The sequence below is a fragment of the Xiphophorus couchianus genome, chromosome 14 (genome assembly GCF_001444195.1).
Source record: "Xiphophorus couchianus chromosome 14, X_couchianus-1.0, whole genome shotgun sequence".
Taxonomy (NCBI): Eukaryota; Metazoa; Chordata; class Actinopteri; order Cyprinodontiformes; family Poeciliidae; genus Xiphophorus; species Xiphophorus couchianus.
Genome location: NC_040241.1, coordinates 12,414,444 through 12,429,024, shown reverse-complemented (window position 1 = coordinate 12,429,024; position 14,581 = coordinate 12,414,444). Strand labels below are relative to the sequence as shown.

Sequence of the window (14,581 nt, the reverse complement as noted above, 5' to 3'; positions counted from 1 at the left end):
GGATTCATATTCATACAGTAATATGAAGACACTCAGTAAAACTTATTTTGAACCCTGGAGAACGCAGAGATAAAGGCTACATTTCCATCCTAAACACTTCTTTTTATATTAAAAGAAGAATGAAAAAAAGAAAAGAAAAAGAATAGTGAATAAGTATGAGAATAGAAAAATGTATCAGCTGCTTATTTTTTTATTTAAAAAAGCAATTTACCTCAATGGCTCAATGGCTATATATATATATATATATATATATATATATATATATATATATATATATATATATATATATATATATATATATATATACACAGTATATATATATATAATTTTATTTGTTCCGATTCAAAGTTATTTTCAAAATGAGTTAATTTTCCTTTTTATTCCTAAATATTCTTTTTTTTTAAATAAAGTTTTTACACAATTGCGAACAACAAACATAGTTAGTCAGAGTCCTTGTTGAATAACTCATTGTCTTTTCAGGTATTATTTCAGCTAATTCTGGTCTCCAAACTTTATTTTCGCTGTTATACTGGATCAAATGATCAAAATTGAATTAAATACATGAAACGAATCCTTATCTGACCTCTGAGCTAAAAGCCAAACCTCAGAGTGATCTCTGAGCCGACATCTTCATCTTTTTGCGTCTGTGTGTTGTAATAAAACAAAACGCATGTCCCACACCCAACCTCAGGCTCCTAATGAGGCCTGTCGCTGATAACGGAGGTAATCAGCGCAGCCTATCTGGCCTCTGCCCCATGCCGACATGCTGTTATGGTTTATTTACTCTCCCCTCATCCATCAGCACTTGCTCTATCTTTGGAGGGTCTTGATATCCTAAAATAGCAATAATTAGGACAGGGTGGGAAAAGAGGAAAAGTGAAAACGTGTCTCTGCCAGCGTACCCAGGGAGCGGACCCCCGGCCTGCCCCGTCCTCCGCCAATCTCTCCATCCAGGCTGGCTGCTCTGTCTCCCCTCTGTTTTGTTTTCTGGAGACATAGGCAGCAGGCCGGCGACAACCGAGTAGGAGAAGGAGGGGTGTGTGTGTGTGTGTGTGTGTGTGGTCTGCGTTGGGTGGTGATCTGCAGAGTCCACCAGATAACCACACACACTGACATCCTGGTGCTATCTCCGATCTCCCAGAGCTTTTGTTTGACTTCTTCTAATGCAGAATTAGTGCAGACAATAAAACCAAATAAAAACCTCAGTGATTAGCAATACAGGTTTACAAATTATAACGCATTAATGCTTGTTTTCTTTAATCAGATTAGTTTTCTGTAAAAAATCTTGCACAGAAACTTGCACATCTGCTGCCCAGATCCACTCACTGTCACTTTCAACCACCTTCCACCTGCTTAGTTTTTTACGTGCATTTTTGTAGAACGGCTGATTATGCTGACTCCTGTCATAATAGGAACATTTCAGTAATAAATATGATGCCTAAAAAAAAAGAGAGAACTGCAGAGATGTAGAAACGTTGCAGCTGTTCTGTTATTAATGCAGAAACTGACAAGAAGGACAGGTTAGGTACATGTAAAATAAATAAATTATTTTAAAAAATCAGTTGTAGAAGGAAGAGGCCTTTGTTTTTGGCAGCTTTTAATTTAAGTACACTAAAAAATATCTTACATTAAAAGTAGTTGCTTGTATTTCAATATTTATGAAAATCAATTAAATTTAACTTTTTTTTTATTTATATAGTTGATCAGAGTTTCCATTAACATCTAATTATTAACCCATGACTCTTCATAACTATTAGCAGCTGTTAGATGGTATTTATTTGCCCACCAGATTGTCAGGTGTAATGTTGTACTTGTCTGTCCTTCCAGTAGAAGGGTTTCCTGTAAACACAGCCCTCATCAACTGTCTGCTAAAATATACCGTGATGTGCTTCCATCAGACAAGACTAAGTTTGAGCTTTTCAGCAACAAATATTCCAGGTGGGTTGAGGGTTTAACACCGAATGGACATGCGGTGAAGCAACTTATCCCCACTGTTAGGTATGGTGGAGGACCTGTGATGCTGTGGCCAGTCAAGTGTATGGTCAAGCATCCTGACTTCAATAAAAAAAAACATCTTTGGGATGAGTTAGAGTGAAGATTGAGAGCTACGCTTTCTCGTCCAACGTCAGTGTCTGCAATTTTGGGAAAACAGTGATCGTATTAAAGAAATAGATTAAAAAAAAAACTAGACAAAACTGAAGCATGTGTGTGTGAGTGTGGGTCTAATATTTGGCAGGAGGTTTATATGAAAGGATAAAACCAGCTGAAACTGGCCTGAGGTCAACACAGCGCCTCCAGGCGAACCCATGATGGAGAAAGTAACAACATCCTCAACAATGTGGCCTTATCGCGCCGCCATCTGTCCTCGCTGAGGGTGTGTAATGTGCATGTATGTACGTGTGTTGAGGCATGTTGTCATCGTCCAAAAACCGACTGTAGAGACTTAAAAAAAAAAATCCTGAAAACACCGGCCAGTAAGGCGGCAGATTTAATTGGTTTGTCTGAACACACACACAAACAATGACCCTAAACAGCCCCATTATAGTCCCATAATATAAACCCACCCTGCGTCCAGGCCTACAAATAGCCTCCACACTGGTCAGCAGCACAGACCCCGCAGAGCTGCAGTCCAGATCTTTGAGCGGAGAAACCTAAAGAGACTATTCAAGGTGAGCGCCTTCATATTTATGCCTCGTTCTATTGATTCCTGTACTGATGCATGTGCATGAATTCCTCCTCCCAGATGATCTGCTCCAGATGTGTGCTTCCACTGCTTGCTCTCTTCATGCTGTTAGAGCAAATTTCTGCTGCTGTGATACCAAGGAAACCCAAAAGGGTGAGATTCCCCGCCTCACACACCCGAACAGTCAGACCCAAACACCTGCAGGGATTTGGTGACGTCTTGGTTTCTGCTCTCAGGAGGTCCACTGGCCGGATCACGAGGTCTTTCACCACCTGTCCGATGCCGTGGACACGGGGGACCTCTCTGTGGGCGACGCAGGAGAGGTACGGAGGGGTGCGGACGATCCCTCCGAGACCCCCGTCGACCCAACGCTGACCGGTTCTGTGCAGAGCCAGAACAGGAACCAGAACCTGAGCAACCACAAAGCCAACGACAAGAGGTGAGGACGCAGGAAGTGCTGTTAGATGTAGGAGATGGAGATCAGAATTTGAGTTTATTCTGTCAGGAGGAAGTCCTTTTGTGAGTGCATGTTAAAAATAATAAAGAAAATGAACTTCAAACATGCACACTACAACAAATAAAAAGTATAGAGGTGGAATGACATCCTGAAAAGTATTGCTTTTGTAGATTGACAGGATTAAGTTGAAGTTTACAACTGCATAAAGGAAAATAAACTACAGGATGAATCATTTTTAGCTGAGCTGAATTTAACCTTTCTGGGGACTTTCAGGAGGAAAATCGCTCCTCTGGACTCCATTGGCCGTTTTCAGATACCCAGCTCTCGAAACCGAAAGGTAAGAAATCATATCTTTATACAGAGTCGTACTGATGCATACAAAAGCTTTAAAATATTTTTTATGACGACTTGATGACCCCTAAGACAACGACTTGATGCTTATTGTCCTATCTTTGGATGGCAGCGACATAAACGTGGCTCCTCATCCAGACTCGTCACTTTTCCAGCTAACTTCTAAATTATTGATCCAATTGTAGATATCGGCATGCTTAAGCGAGCAATTATTTTCAGATATGTCGTATCTGAATGGCATGCTCGCTCGTCTTTGCCATTTTGAACAGCGGCAAAGATAAGTCTGTGTCGCATCATATTTATTCCACAGGGAAATCACGGAGCACTAATTAAAAGTTCCTAGAAACATATTTCCAGCTCCGTTTGTTTTAGAGATGTCTTACTTTGTTAGGGTTGTGGTTGTTTTAGTTTACTTTTTGTCCCGGACTAAATAAATGAACTCAAAGTAAAAATTGGATTTTTCTAAAGCTGTCAAATTTTGCAACTTGCGAAATTTCAATTTCAGTATGTTGAAATGTAAATTTAAAAAAAATCGAGAAATTTAAGGGGGATTTTTCTTTAAATATGGGACGGAAAATCTTCAAGTAAAGCAAATTAAAGCGCCAGCTTCACAGGAGTTGGGAAAATATATTTCAGCCCTATATTTCATGAAGACCATACAGGAATAGCTCTTTAAGACGACCTTCATATTTGGACCCCGTTTTAAATCCCCAAACAATTTCCTGTCCTGCAAACATTTTTTTAGTTTTCTTGGTAGTTACTCGTTTATTCTGAGTTAAATTTGTTCCACTAGGAAATTCACTACATCACTTGATTTCAGTACGTATAAACAGTAAATTGGTGTGGCAGTTAAAAAAGAAATGACACCAAGATTGTTATAATAGTAATAGCAGATAGATGAATTTTACCTTATTTAAAAGTCCCAGCGATTCTTCCACATAATAAAAAAAGAAAATATTTAAAGTGTACTAATTGTTTTTTCCTGCCCATTAGGAAAAGAAACCTGTCTATGGGGAAAACTGACACACCTCTCCGCCGTATGAGCCAGGATTTTTCTGCAGCTATCTTTTGTATTTATTCAACTATTTGTATTTAATTCATGACCAAACTAAGGTGGGATTCTTTTCAAACATCTCCCTCTAGTGGCAGAGGACAAGCATAACTGTTTTGTTGTGCGCCTAAACTCATTTAAAAATAAAAATGGTTTTACAGTGTGTGTGTGTGTGTGTGAAGTTATTGGTACACGATTTAAGATCCCAAAGATTTTTTTTTATTTTTTATTCGAGCTACAGTTAAAGAAAAACAATATCGGACTGCAGAAAATATAGACTTTGCTTGGGTATTCTCTCTTTTCACTTTCACATATGTACAAGTTGTCGAAGAACAGGATATGTACACAGAACTGAAGTTGTACAGAGAGCGCAACTACTCCCGGAGACTTGCTAAGACTCTCCCAACCAACAACGAAATACAATGGGTAGAAAATAAACAACGCCACAACCTATGCAGCCTCAACTTACACTTTTGTACACAACTTTGTTCTCTAGGCGAGACGATCTCTTGTCCTGAAGCGGGCACATCTCTGCTCCCACTTGACGGGAAAGAAACAAAAAGCCAAGGAATAAAACAGTTATATGAAATAAAACATATTTTACAGCCGTTCCTAAACGAGCCCAGGCTCAACCTTGACAACACAAGGAGCCGTAACCAGGTGCTTTACAACAACAAACCAAAACTCTTATAAAGATGAGATGATTAAAAAGAAAAAACCCACTCAAAAACAACCAAGCTGAACAGATTTCCTCTGTGAATCTCGTTCAAAAGCAAGTTGGCTACTGATGACGGATTAATGAGCCAAAGACATTCAACTCAGTGAATGTCAGTGGAAACATATCTGGGTTTTTACTTTTTTTTTTCCTCTCTCAACACTCCTGGGAAGAAAGAACAAAAAAGAAAGATCTATATGCAACATACCTACTGCGATGAGTTTGCAAATTTTAATAAATTAATCAACTCTTGCGTGAGAGAAGCGAGAACTTTATACGCCGACGTTCGAGGAGCGCCACTGACTGAAATAAAGCGCCTCTGAAATTAAACTTCCAGGAGGGGGAAAAAAAAAAAAAAAAGCTGCCCGTCGAACATCCGTGACATAATTTAAGCAAATTAACTGGAGTGACAATTTCCTTTTCCTTTTGAGCTATACAATAAGTTACAATTTTAAGTCAATGCGAAATATACGTCTAACTTGGATTGGTATTCTTTTAGATACAAATTTACAAGTCGGGAAAAAATAGCACCCTCGGGAGGAAGAAAAAAAAAAAATCAAAAATATGCACAAAGCCAATTAGTGTGGGAATTAATAAAGCAACAAATGGTTCTCTCTACTGCCACCGGTTCTTCACAGTCCGCAAAAAGAAATGGGGGTGGGAAAAAACAAAGAAACAAAAAAAAAAAACACGCCAGGGATAAATAGATATGTTTTTTTTTTGTTGGTTTTTTTGTTTTGTTTTGATTGTCAAAATAATTTGTGCAACTGCAGAACCAGTTGCCTCCCAGGTGAGAATTTAGGCTGTTTTGGCTGTAGGCATCGGAGTTAAGTGAGTTGTCGAGAGGACAGCGGAGAACGTCCTTCTTAGGTGTCCTTTTTGTGTCCCGACCGCCGCAAGTCTCTGCACTTCTGACAGTAAAAGATGTCGGGAACGTTGGACTTTTTGATCTTCGCGCACGACAGGTGCACCCATATGCCGCACTGGTTGCACTCGATCATCGGCCGCCCGGCGAATGGCTTCCCGCAGTAACAGGTGATCAGGTCCCACGAGTCGTCGCCTGCGGTAGTAGATTGAGAGATTGTAGTTAGTGGACATCAACTGATTTAGCAACTGGTTAATCGTCAACTGGAGTATGCAGACTGGACTGGACTGCAGGTGGACAATCATTAGTCAGAGCAGTAATTAAGCTAAAAACTGGGCAAAAATCTTATTGTATCTTAGCCAATAAAATGTTTACTTTCTTAATTAAAAACTAATTGGATTATTCATTTACATCTAATACTGAATTTAAAAAAAAAAGGTTTGAAAAACCTGCAGGATGTGCCATTTTTGATCAGACTAATCCAGAGATGGGTCGATTACTAAAATAATCGGTTATCGTACCCGACTCCACCATGATATCTTCGTCTGCGATCCATGTCTCGCCCTCGCTGGAGCTCATCTCCGCTTCCCTGATGGATTCGTCGGGCTTCCCCAGGCCGTGGATGCTGGAGGAGGAGCCGCCGTGAGACGCCAGCTCCTCCCTGGCGGCTCGGACCTCGGCGTGCGAATTCCGCGTCTCCGAGTCCGTCTCGCTCTGGGCGGCGGAGCTCTTCAGCTTCTTCGCTTTTGGCTGTTTGGAGGAGTTCTTGCTGCGCTTGATGCGGGCCCGCTTCTCGCCCTCGCTGCTGCCGCTGTCCGGCGCCGTCGTGGCCGAGCCCAGAGACAGCTTTTTCAGCTTCTTGTCCTTCTTGCGCTCGGCCTTGGCGCTGGCCTGGCTGTCGTACAGAGAGTCTTTGAGGCGCATCTTGTCCAGCAGGGTGCTGTCGGAGTGCATGCGCCGAATGTTCTTGCCCTTGTTCGCGCGGGCTTTGCGCACAAACGTGTGGATGGTGTGGATGTCGGAGCTCCCGTCCGGCCAGGCGTTGCCAATGGAGCTGCTGCCCCCGCCACCCCCGTCCGCCGACAGCCCTGAGCTGTGCGCCGAGCTGGACGAAGTTGGAGACCAGGAACTTTCCTGCAGATAAAACGTGAATATTAAGAGTTCGTCTCCGTTATCTCACAAACAGGAGGCACTAATGCTACATTTGAAGGTTTTGTTGGAAAAAAAAAAAAAAACGACAAAAAAACATCCGTTTTATGTGATGCTTCTTTCTAGGTCTCAACTTTCCTGCTTGTGAATCCCAAGCGATTCTCATGCTGCAGCGTTGAAATTTTTCATTTCTAAATCCCATATTTCATCAAACTGGAAAAGTGGAGATTTTTCCCAGGACCTTTTAGATCATACTGGACATTTAAGCTGCAAAACATATCAAATTCTACAACTCTCAAAAAGCACAATGAGAAAGTTGGCTCTTAGTCAGTTTGTTAGAGATGCTTTTCACTGCTTTCATTCGCATCTAGAGTAACAGACTTGATAAATCACTGGATTAGTCTAAAAACGACGAGATTTGGTAAAAATTCAAAAACGGGAGATTCAGTGGTTAAAATGGAATCTAGACCAGACAACTCAGTGCCATTTAAAAACTCTGGTTTAAGACATGATCCTGACTAAACGAAAGCAGCTCTTATTTTCAACGAATGTGCAGTAATCTGTGGGTCCTTTTTCAGGAACTTAAAAATAGAAATCGGTTACCCAAATAAAGTTCTGATAAGACAAGTCAAAAGTCAGGCACCATTTAAACAAACTGGAGGCAAAATCCCTGATCACAAATGTATATTTGGAGTGAAAGAAAAAAGAAATATACATACATTTTTCATAATTTTATATTTCCAAAAGAATCAAACCCAGACGTCAGCACTGAAAATATCGCAGCTGGTATTTAGGCTCCCACCCTTCAGAGGACATGTTGGCAAACTACAGAACCTCAACTTAACTACAAGAGAGCTGCTTTTTAAGATGCTGCAAATGTAAAAAAAAAAAAAACACTTTTCTGTAAAAACACGTCACCCTGGCAGCTTTGTCCATCCCAGCAGACAAACTAACTCACTTTAGCGTCTAAAGTATCCTAAAACAGCTGTGCACCGTTTCAGTGCTTGAGGGCCAGAATCCAGAGTGCTTAGGATGCTTCCCAGCAGTAACCCTCCTGATTTTTATTAATGGGTCATTACCGGGGCCTCTGCCACACTTGCTTCATTTATTTGAATCAGATTTGTTGAAGCAGGGACACGTCTTAATCAGGCGGGGAATCGGACACCGAGGGCTTCATTTGGACAACTGTTTTAGGTCTCCTAGGAACAAATGCTGAAGCAAATACTATGGAACTACAACAGCAGAAGAGTTTGTGTACATCTTCGTGTGTTGCAAACTGATCAAATGAAACATAGCTAGCTAACATTTGTAGTAATGGTCTAATAAATAAAGAAAAAAAAAGAAAACAGCTCACCTCTTTTGGACTGGGGATGTAGCCTGCATAAGCCAGAACAAAGCTGCAGAACTTGTTGAAGTCCTCAACAGTCCTCTTTTTTCTTTCTGGGGGCTACAGAAAATAGTAAGGCTGCTGTTAGAGGAAGTAAATCTCATCAGCGTCAAGCTTCAGCCTACAGCTAACTCCAAATGAATGACCATAATAATAAATGGGCTCACCAAGGGCTCCGTTTTACACGTCAAAAGTGAATCTGTGGGAGACAAACAAACAAAACGTTTCTTTAAATTGCAACCGAGCCCGCTTGTGTGACATAAAATGACACTACATTGTTGCCTGAAGGAGCGCTGCAAGACGAGTGAACTAACACTAGCATTAGCAGGCTAACCCGGGCCAATAACTTAATGGGGATTATTAACGACAAGCATGAAGGGCTTTATTTAAAAGTCTGGCTCGATTAGTAACTTTAAACTCACAACAGCGCCGAGAGGTGGGAATAGTTGCGACACAAAACCGAAGAAATCCAGCAGGCGACAGCGCTAGCTAATAGTAACACCCCCGAACAACCACAACGGAGGTCAGCTATTCAGTGTCTGCGAGTCGTTTTAAGCCACTCTAGTTCACATCGAAATGTTCATGTCAACCATATTTATGTATGTGGATTTAATCAGCAGACAATCATCAATAGGTTTGCTCTGTGGAGCTGCTACTGGTATTTAAACTAAGGTTTTTTTAAAAAAAAAAAAAAAAAGAGCTAAATGGCCAAACAGTTTGAAGATAAAGCATTAAATTCAGACAGTTGTGCTTCTCTAGTCAGACACACGCGTTACTTTTCATGTCGGTTGGACTCGGGCTGTGGATTGGTGTTGGTCATCGGTCACTTCACGCTGGCTTTTCTTGAAATGGAAGTTGGAAGGAGAAGAAGCTTGTGTGCTAACTTGGGGCTAGCGAGGTGCTGCTAACGTTTAATCGGGCGTGTCTGGTTTATTACAGTTCTTAACTTCCAATCAGATTTTAAAATTGCAATTTTTGGCAACGTATTTCAATTAGTACTTTGCTTGAAAGCGCATTTAAATATGCCCAGAGATCGAATTATTGATTAGCTTGTATTTAGCTTTTAGCCTTAGCTGTATGATTCGGCGCGTTAGCTAACTAGCCAGACCCACATACCCAATTTTACTATAAAACTACAGTAGCTACATTAAAACTACACCCATTTCGCTGCAGTTATATTTTTTCGGTACATTAACAACATTAAGTGGATTAGCAGGAGGCGAGCACAGCTATTAATACAGCCTACCTACGCAACTAAAACGTAGCGGTAGCATTAGTCACAACTTACGGGGCTTAAAACCCGTAAAACGGCTGTTGACCGTTAAAACGTCGTTATACTGCAAATGTTGGAGCAATCACTTCTAAACGATCTTTATCATACATACCTTGGTGGTCAGACATTATGTCGAGCATTGTCGCCTAGCCGACGAGGCCCCGGTTCAAGGAGAAGCCGCTTCTCAGCTAGCCGGAGAGCAGCAGCCTTCCCCCGGCGTGGTTGCACCTTATCGCCCGGGTAAAAAGAAGCCAAGGACACTAAGGACTAGGGAGAGAAAGTCTTCGTGAAGACGGTCCACAATAGGACCAAACTTGTGGAGATCCCTCGGCCAAGATCTGTAACAACGGCAGCCGTTAACCGAGCACAAACAAACCACTTTTTTTTTAAAAGTCAAAAAATAGTAATTCCTCTGTCGCCTAGCGTGGCGAGCTTTTAAGATCCGCGTATTTCGAGCTTGCATTTGCAAAACCCATCGCTAAAGCGAAGAAGGAAGTGTATGATCCTCAAATTAGCACAAATGCTATATACACATTCATGGTGAGAAGCTCTCGCATGAAGTTTGTCGATTCTTCCTTCTGGGTGTACAAACCCACTAGACTTTGGGCTTTATTCCGCGCGGCAGCAGCTTCTCTAGGAGGCAAAAAGGGGAGGGTGTCGTTAGACAAGATCGCCCAGAAGAGCACAGCTAGAGGGATTCCTCTTCTCTGATTGGTTACCAAGATTACATAGCGTTCGCGGATAGGCTGGTAGGATGACAGAGGGCGGGTTCGGTCCGCGGAGCTGATCCAATCTACCACCAACCCTCCTGAAGCGGCTACGGTCTAATGCCAATTATGAATGCTGGGTAACGTAGTCTTTCTGTAGCACTTACACTGTCACGCGACAGTGACAGTAAACGCCCGTAAACTACATTACCCAGGTACCCATGATCATAGGAAGCATGGGATATGATGTTTTATGATCGTGGGCAACCAAAACATGCTAACCAAGCAAAACAAAATAGCTTAACAACCTAGAAATAATAGCTTTTAGCTAATTTAAATGTACACATGTATGATAAAGAGGTGCTATCCGTTTTTCCGTTTAATTAATTCAATAGTTTTTGTCTATTTTCTGTAGCTTAAACATGTGCTAATGTAGAAGCATGCTAATTAGCCGTAGATACTAGTACACTGTAGTCAACCATGTTGTCTGAATTACTGCAAGGCATTGAGAGTGGCGGGTTTCTAATAATACGAGGTAAACGTTTTTAATATTGCAGTAACGAATAACACTCTAACAGTTTGAGTTGACCTAATGCATTGCTAAACATCTATCACCAACAGACTCCTGCAGGTACTCAGGACGAGATCTTCTGAAGAGCTTCATCACTGCTGCCTTAAACAGGTACAATGCTGTGCTAATAAAAAATACAAATGTGAATTTAACACGGATTTCTTCATATTCTCTCAGGATCAAAATTACACAAACATCCACACTCATGCTTGATGAATCGTCCATTAACATTTTGCAGATAAACGCCGCACTTGTTTTGTCACAGTCTGCAGAATTCTGTCATTTCTGGTTAGATATTCAATAACATGTATTGGCTGAAATAGCGGATATTTAAGCAGGTTGGTAAGTAATGGATGGAGTAATTTCAGATGTTTGATCTTAGGCTGCTTTATTGAGTTTTAGTCCCGTTTTTTTCGACATCATTGTCTCATTGTGTCTGCAAGTCAAAAATATTACTGTTAATTTTAGCAAGAACTAATCAAGTACTGATCGAAAAAGAAGCCACCTGATCCAAAATCAACACCTTTCAACTTGATTCAATCTGTGGCTGTCCACCTGGACAAAATAAAAAAGGGTTTATGGTCAGACAAAAACAAATATACATTTTTCATAAGAATAAGAAGTTTGTGTGGGGGAATCAAGGTGAGACTTTCAAAACTAACAACACTACACCAAATGTCAAGCATGCTGGTGGTAACATCAAAACTGGTTTAAGAATTTATAAAAGCAACTCGAAACTTATCAATTTAAATGAAGTTTAGTGTTTTTTATAGGAACAGTAAAAATTATGCCAGAAGCTTGTTGACGGCAATAAAAGTGATTTTTTTTTTTTTGGTGCAAATTTCTATGTTCCATTTATCCAAACATTATTTAAGTCTATTTATGTTTGAACCTGGCTGTAGAAATATTACCTTGGATAAATTGGAGAAAATCCGCCATAACCTCAAACTTGTGCATTAAAATCTTGTTTTTGAAAATCAATTCAATTCTTATGTTTTTCTCTGGGGGTGTACCCCAGAAAACCTCCAGCTGTCATTATGCCCAATGACAGCTGGAGATAGGTATTAGCTCCTCACGCAAGAACAAGCCAGTATAGATAATGGATGAATGTATATTCCTGCACTGAAAAATAACTATAATCTTTTTCTAAATATATTTTCTGTTGCCAGGGAGGAAGTTATACATATCCTGTGTTTTGATGTGAGTGAAGAAGAGCTGAAAGATGGATTGAAACCTTCAGACACTCAGAGGTAATTGAAACCAACACAAATCAAATAGATTAGGAAACACATAAAATTCTGCAGTTACAGCATGACAAACTATATAAATCTTCAAGGTTTATAAAAAGTTTTTCAAAGCACAGTAATTAAACCAAAAAATATTTTTATTTTCAGGCTACATATTCACAATGCCTATTCAGATCCCCTCGGGTGGACTGGTCACCCAAATTTCACAGTTCAACAGTTCAGCTTGGAGGACCTCACAAACTTGGTCAAACAAACATCACAACCAAAGCCAGCTGTGCTCGTCATCGATTCTCTGTCTTGGATATTGAGACATAAGACTCCGCCTGCTGTCTGCCAGACACTTCAGCAGCTACGAAAAGGTGAATCAAACAACTTGTTTCTGTCATTTGATTAGATTAGATTAGATAGCATTTATTGTCATTGAACAGAATTCAACGAAATTTCCATTTGGGGCTTTAAGTTGCTGTAGAACTTTTTTCCACTGATGTATTATTTTCTATTTTCATTAGGGGGAGCTGTGAGAGCTGTTATTGGCCTGCTCCACACAGATATGCATCAGAGGGGCACCGTGGGAAGCGTCTGCCACTTGGCAACTTCTCTCATCTCCGTGGCACCTGGAGTGAAGGGAAAAGAAGCGGTGGCAAGAGTAACAAAGCGCTCCAAATCAGGGAAAGTTATGCAAGATGTAAGAAGCATTTATATGTAGGCTACTTTGTTTGGCTAGTATTCTGCTTTGAATTACTGATAGCTTTCATTTGACCCTCAGGAGGAGATATTCTGCATCGCAGAGGATTTCACAGTGACCATTCTGAGCAAGCCCAGCCATGCTGAACATAAAACCAATAGCACAGAGGAAGAGCAGGTGCAGTTCAACACATCCTGAACAGAGCTGGGACTCATGAAATGACAGGTGCTGAAACTGATCCTCCTTGTGTGTCAACAGACGGACCCAACAGCTAACTTGACCTTCAACCTTCGACTGTCTGATTCAGAGTTAGAGGCCAAGCAGAAACTCACCCTGCCTTTCGTCTTCAGCAAAGAGAAGTCAGAATCTCTTCAATGATGTTATATGTCCTTACATTTAAAAGGTTTTTAAAACTATATGTACATATTGTAAGTTGTAAAATTGTCTTTCTTTTAACGTTGCAGAAAAACGGCTCTGCTCCATCCAGGTCCAGGTTCTGGGCGGATTCTGTATGAGCCTGATGCCAATGATGACTATGACCAGGAGGACCCTGATGATGACCTTGATGTCTAGGGTCAAGGCTTGATGAACGCTGTTCAAAAGATATTTGCATTATCTCCTCTATGCAGCCGAAATAGTGCAATTATTGACGTTGTTTCCTTCCTGTCTTATCGAGTTTAAAGATGCTAAACCACACAACTTTAATTTTCTACAAGACATCTATTCAATCTTTATGAAATGTAAACTACTTCTTAATTTTAAGCTTTATTTTTTGTTATGTTTAGTTTTTCAGATCAATAAACAACTGATAACTTTTTTTTATCTAAGTTGTTGATGTTTTTAGGAAAGATGTACGTTATGAATTAGTGTGGTAGCTTCTGTTTACCCTCTATAGTAGTATATAAAATAAAAAGAGTGTTATGGGGGAATACGGTCAAAGTTATTGAAAGAACTAATGATTATATATATATACATATACTTATATAAGTTTTTTCTACAAGCCTATAGCTCTCAGATGTTGCATCGCTGTCAGTCTCATTAGTTGTCTTCGTTTTTTTCAGGAGTAATTCAAATTCAAAAATACTTTGGATTCCAAAAGAACGTTAAATACTTTTGCATGCATTCATATGTATTCAGAATCCTGAGTCAGTACTTCTAAGAACCATTTACAGCTGCACGTCTTTTAGCGTTTGTCTGTTCCAGCTTTAACTGTTACAGACTGAAATCTCTATTTTTCAGCTCAAGCTCAGTCGGACTGAATGGTAAACCTTTGTGGACATCCATTTTTAAGGCTCCTCAAATATTCTCATTTGTTTTTAAGACTTGGCTTTCACTAGGCTGCTTCAACCCATGAATATGCTTATCTTTATCCATCATAGCTCACTGTATGGATAGGATTGTTGTCCTGCTGGAAAATGAACCTCCTCTCCTTCCAAAGGT

At 40.3% G+C, this 14,581-nt stretch overlaps 2 protein-coding genes across 2 annotated transcripts; one reads left to right on the top strand and one right to left on the bottom strand.

Annotated features, from left to right (window-relative positions):
• Window positions 1-4,764: 4,764 nt before the first annotated feature.
• phf23b (PHD finger protein 23b) lies at window positions 4,765-10,701 on the bottom strand. The gene is made up of 5 exons (XM_028038892.1): window positions 10,044-10,701; window positions 8,826-8,857; window positions 8,626-8,718; window positions 6,644-7,256; window positions 4,765-6,317 (listed from the first exon to the last, which is right to left on the bottom strand). Exons 1-5 carry the CDS (start codon window positions 10,069-10,071, stop codon window positions 6,124-6,126), a joined length of 960 nt encoding a protein of 319 aa, XP_027894693.1. The 5' UTR covers window positions 10,072-10,701; the 3' UTR covers window positions 4,765-6,123.
• Window positions 10,702-10,891: 190 nt separating this feature from the next.
• Window positions 10,892-14,070, top strand: elp5 (elongator acetyltransferase complex subunit 5). The gene is made up of 8 exons (XM_028038894.1): window positions 10,892-11,173; window positions 11,260-11,320; window positions 12,379-12,459; window positions 12,604-12,815; window positions 12,966-13,141; window positions 13,223-13,318; window positions 13,400-13,500; window positions 13,606-14,070. The coding sequence occupies exons 1-8, from the start codon at window positions 11,119-11,121 to the stop codon at window positions 13,712-13,714; spliced, it is 891 nt and encodes a 296-aa protein (XP_027894695.1). The 5' UTR covers window positions 10,892-11,118; the 3' UTR covers window positions 13,715-14,070.
• The last annotated feature ends 511 nt before the right edge of the window (window positions 14,071-14,581 follow it).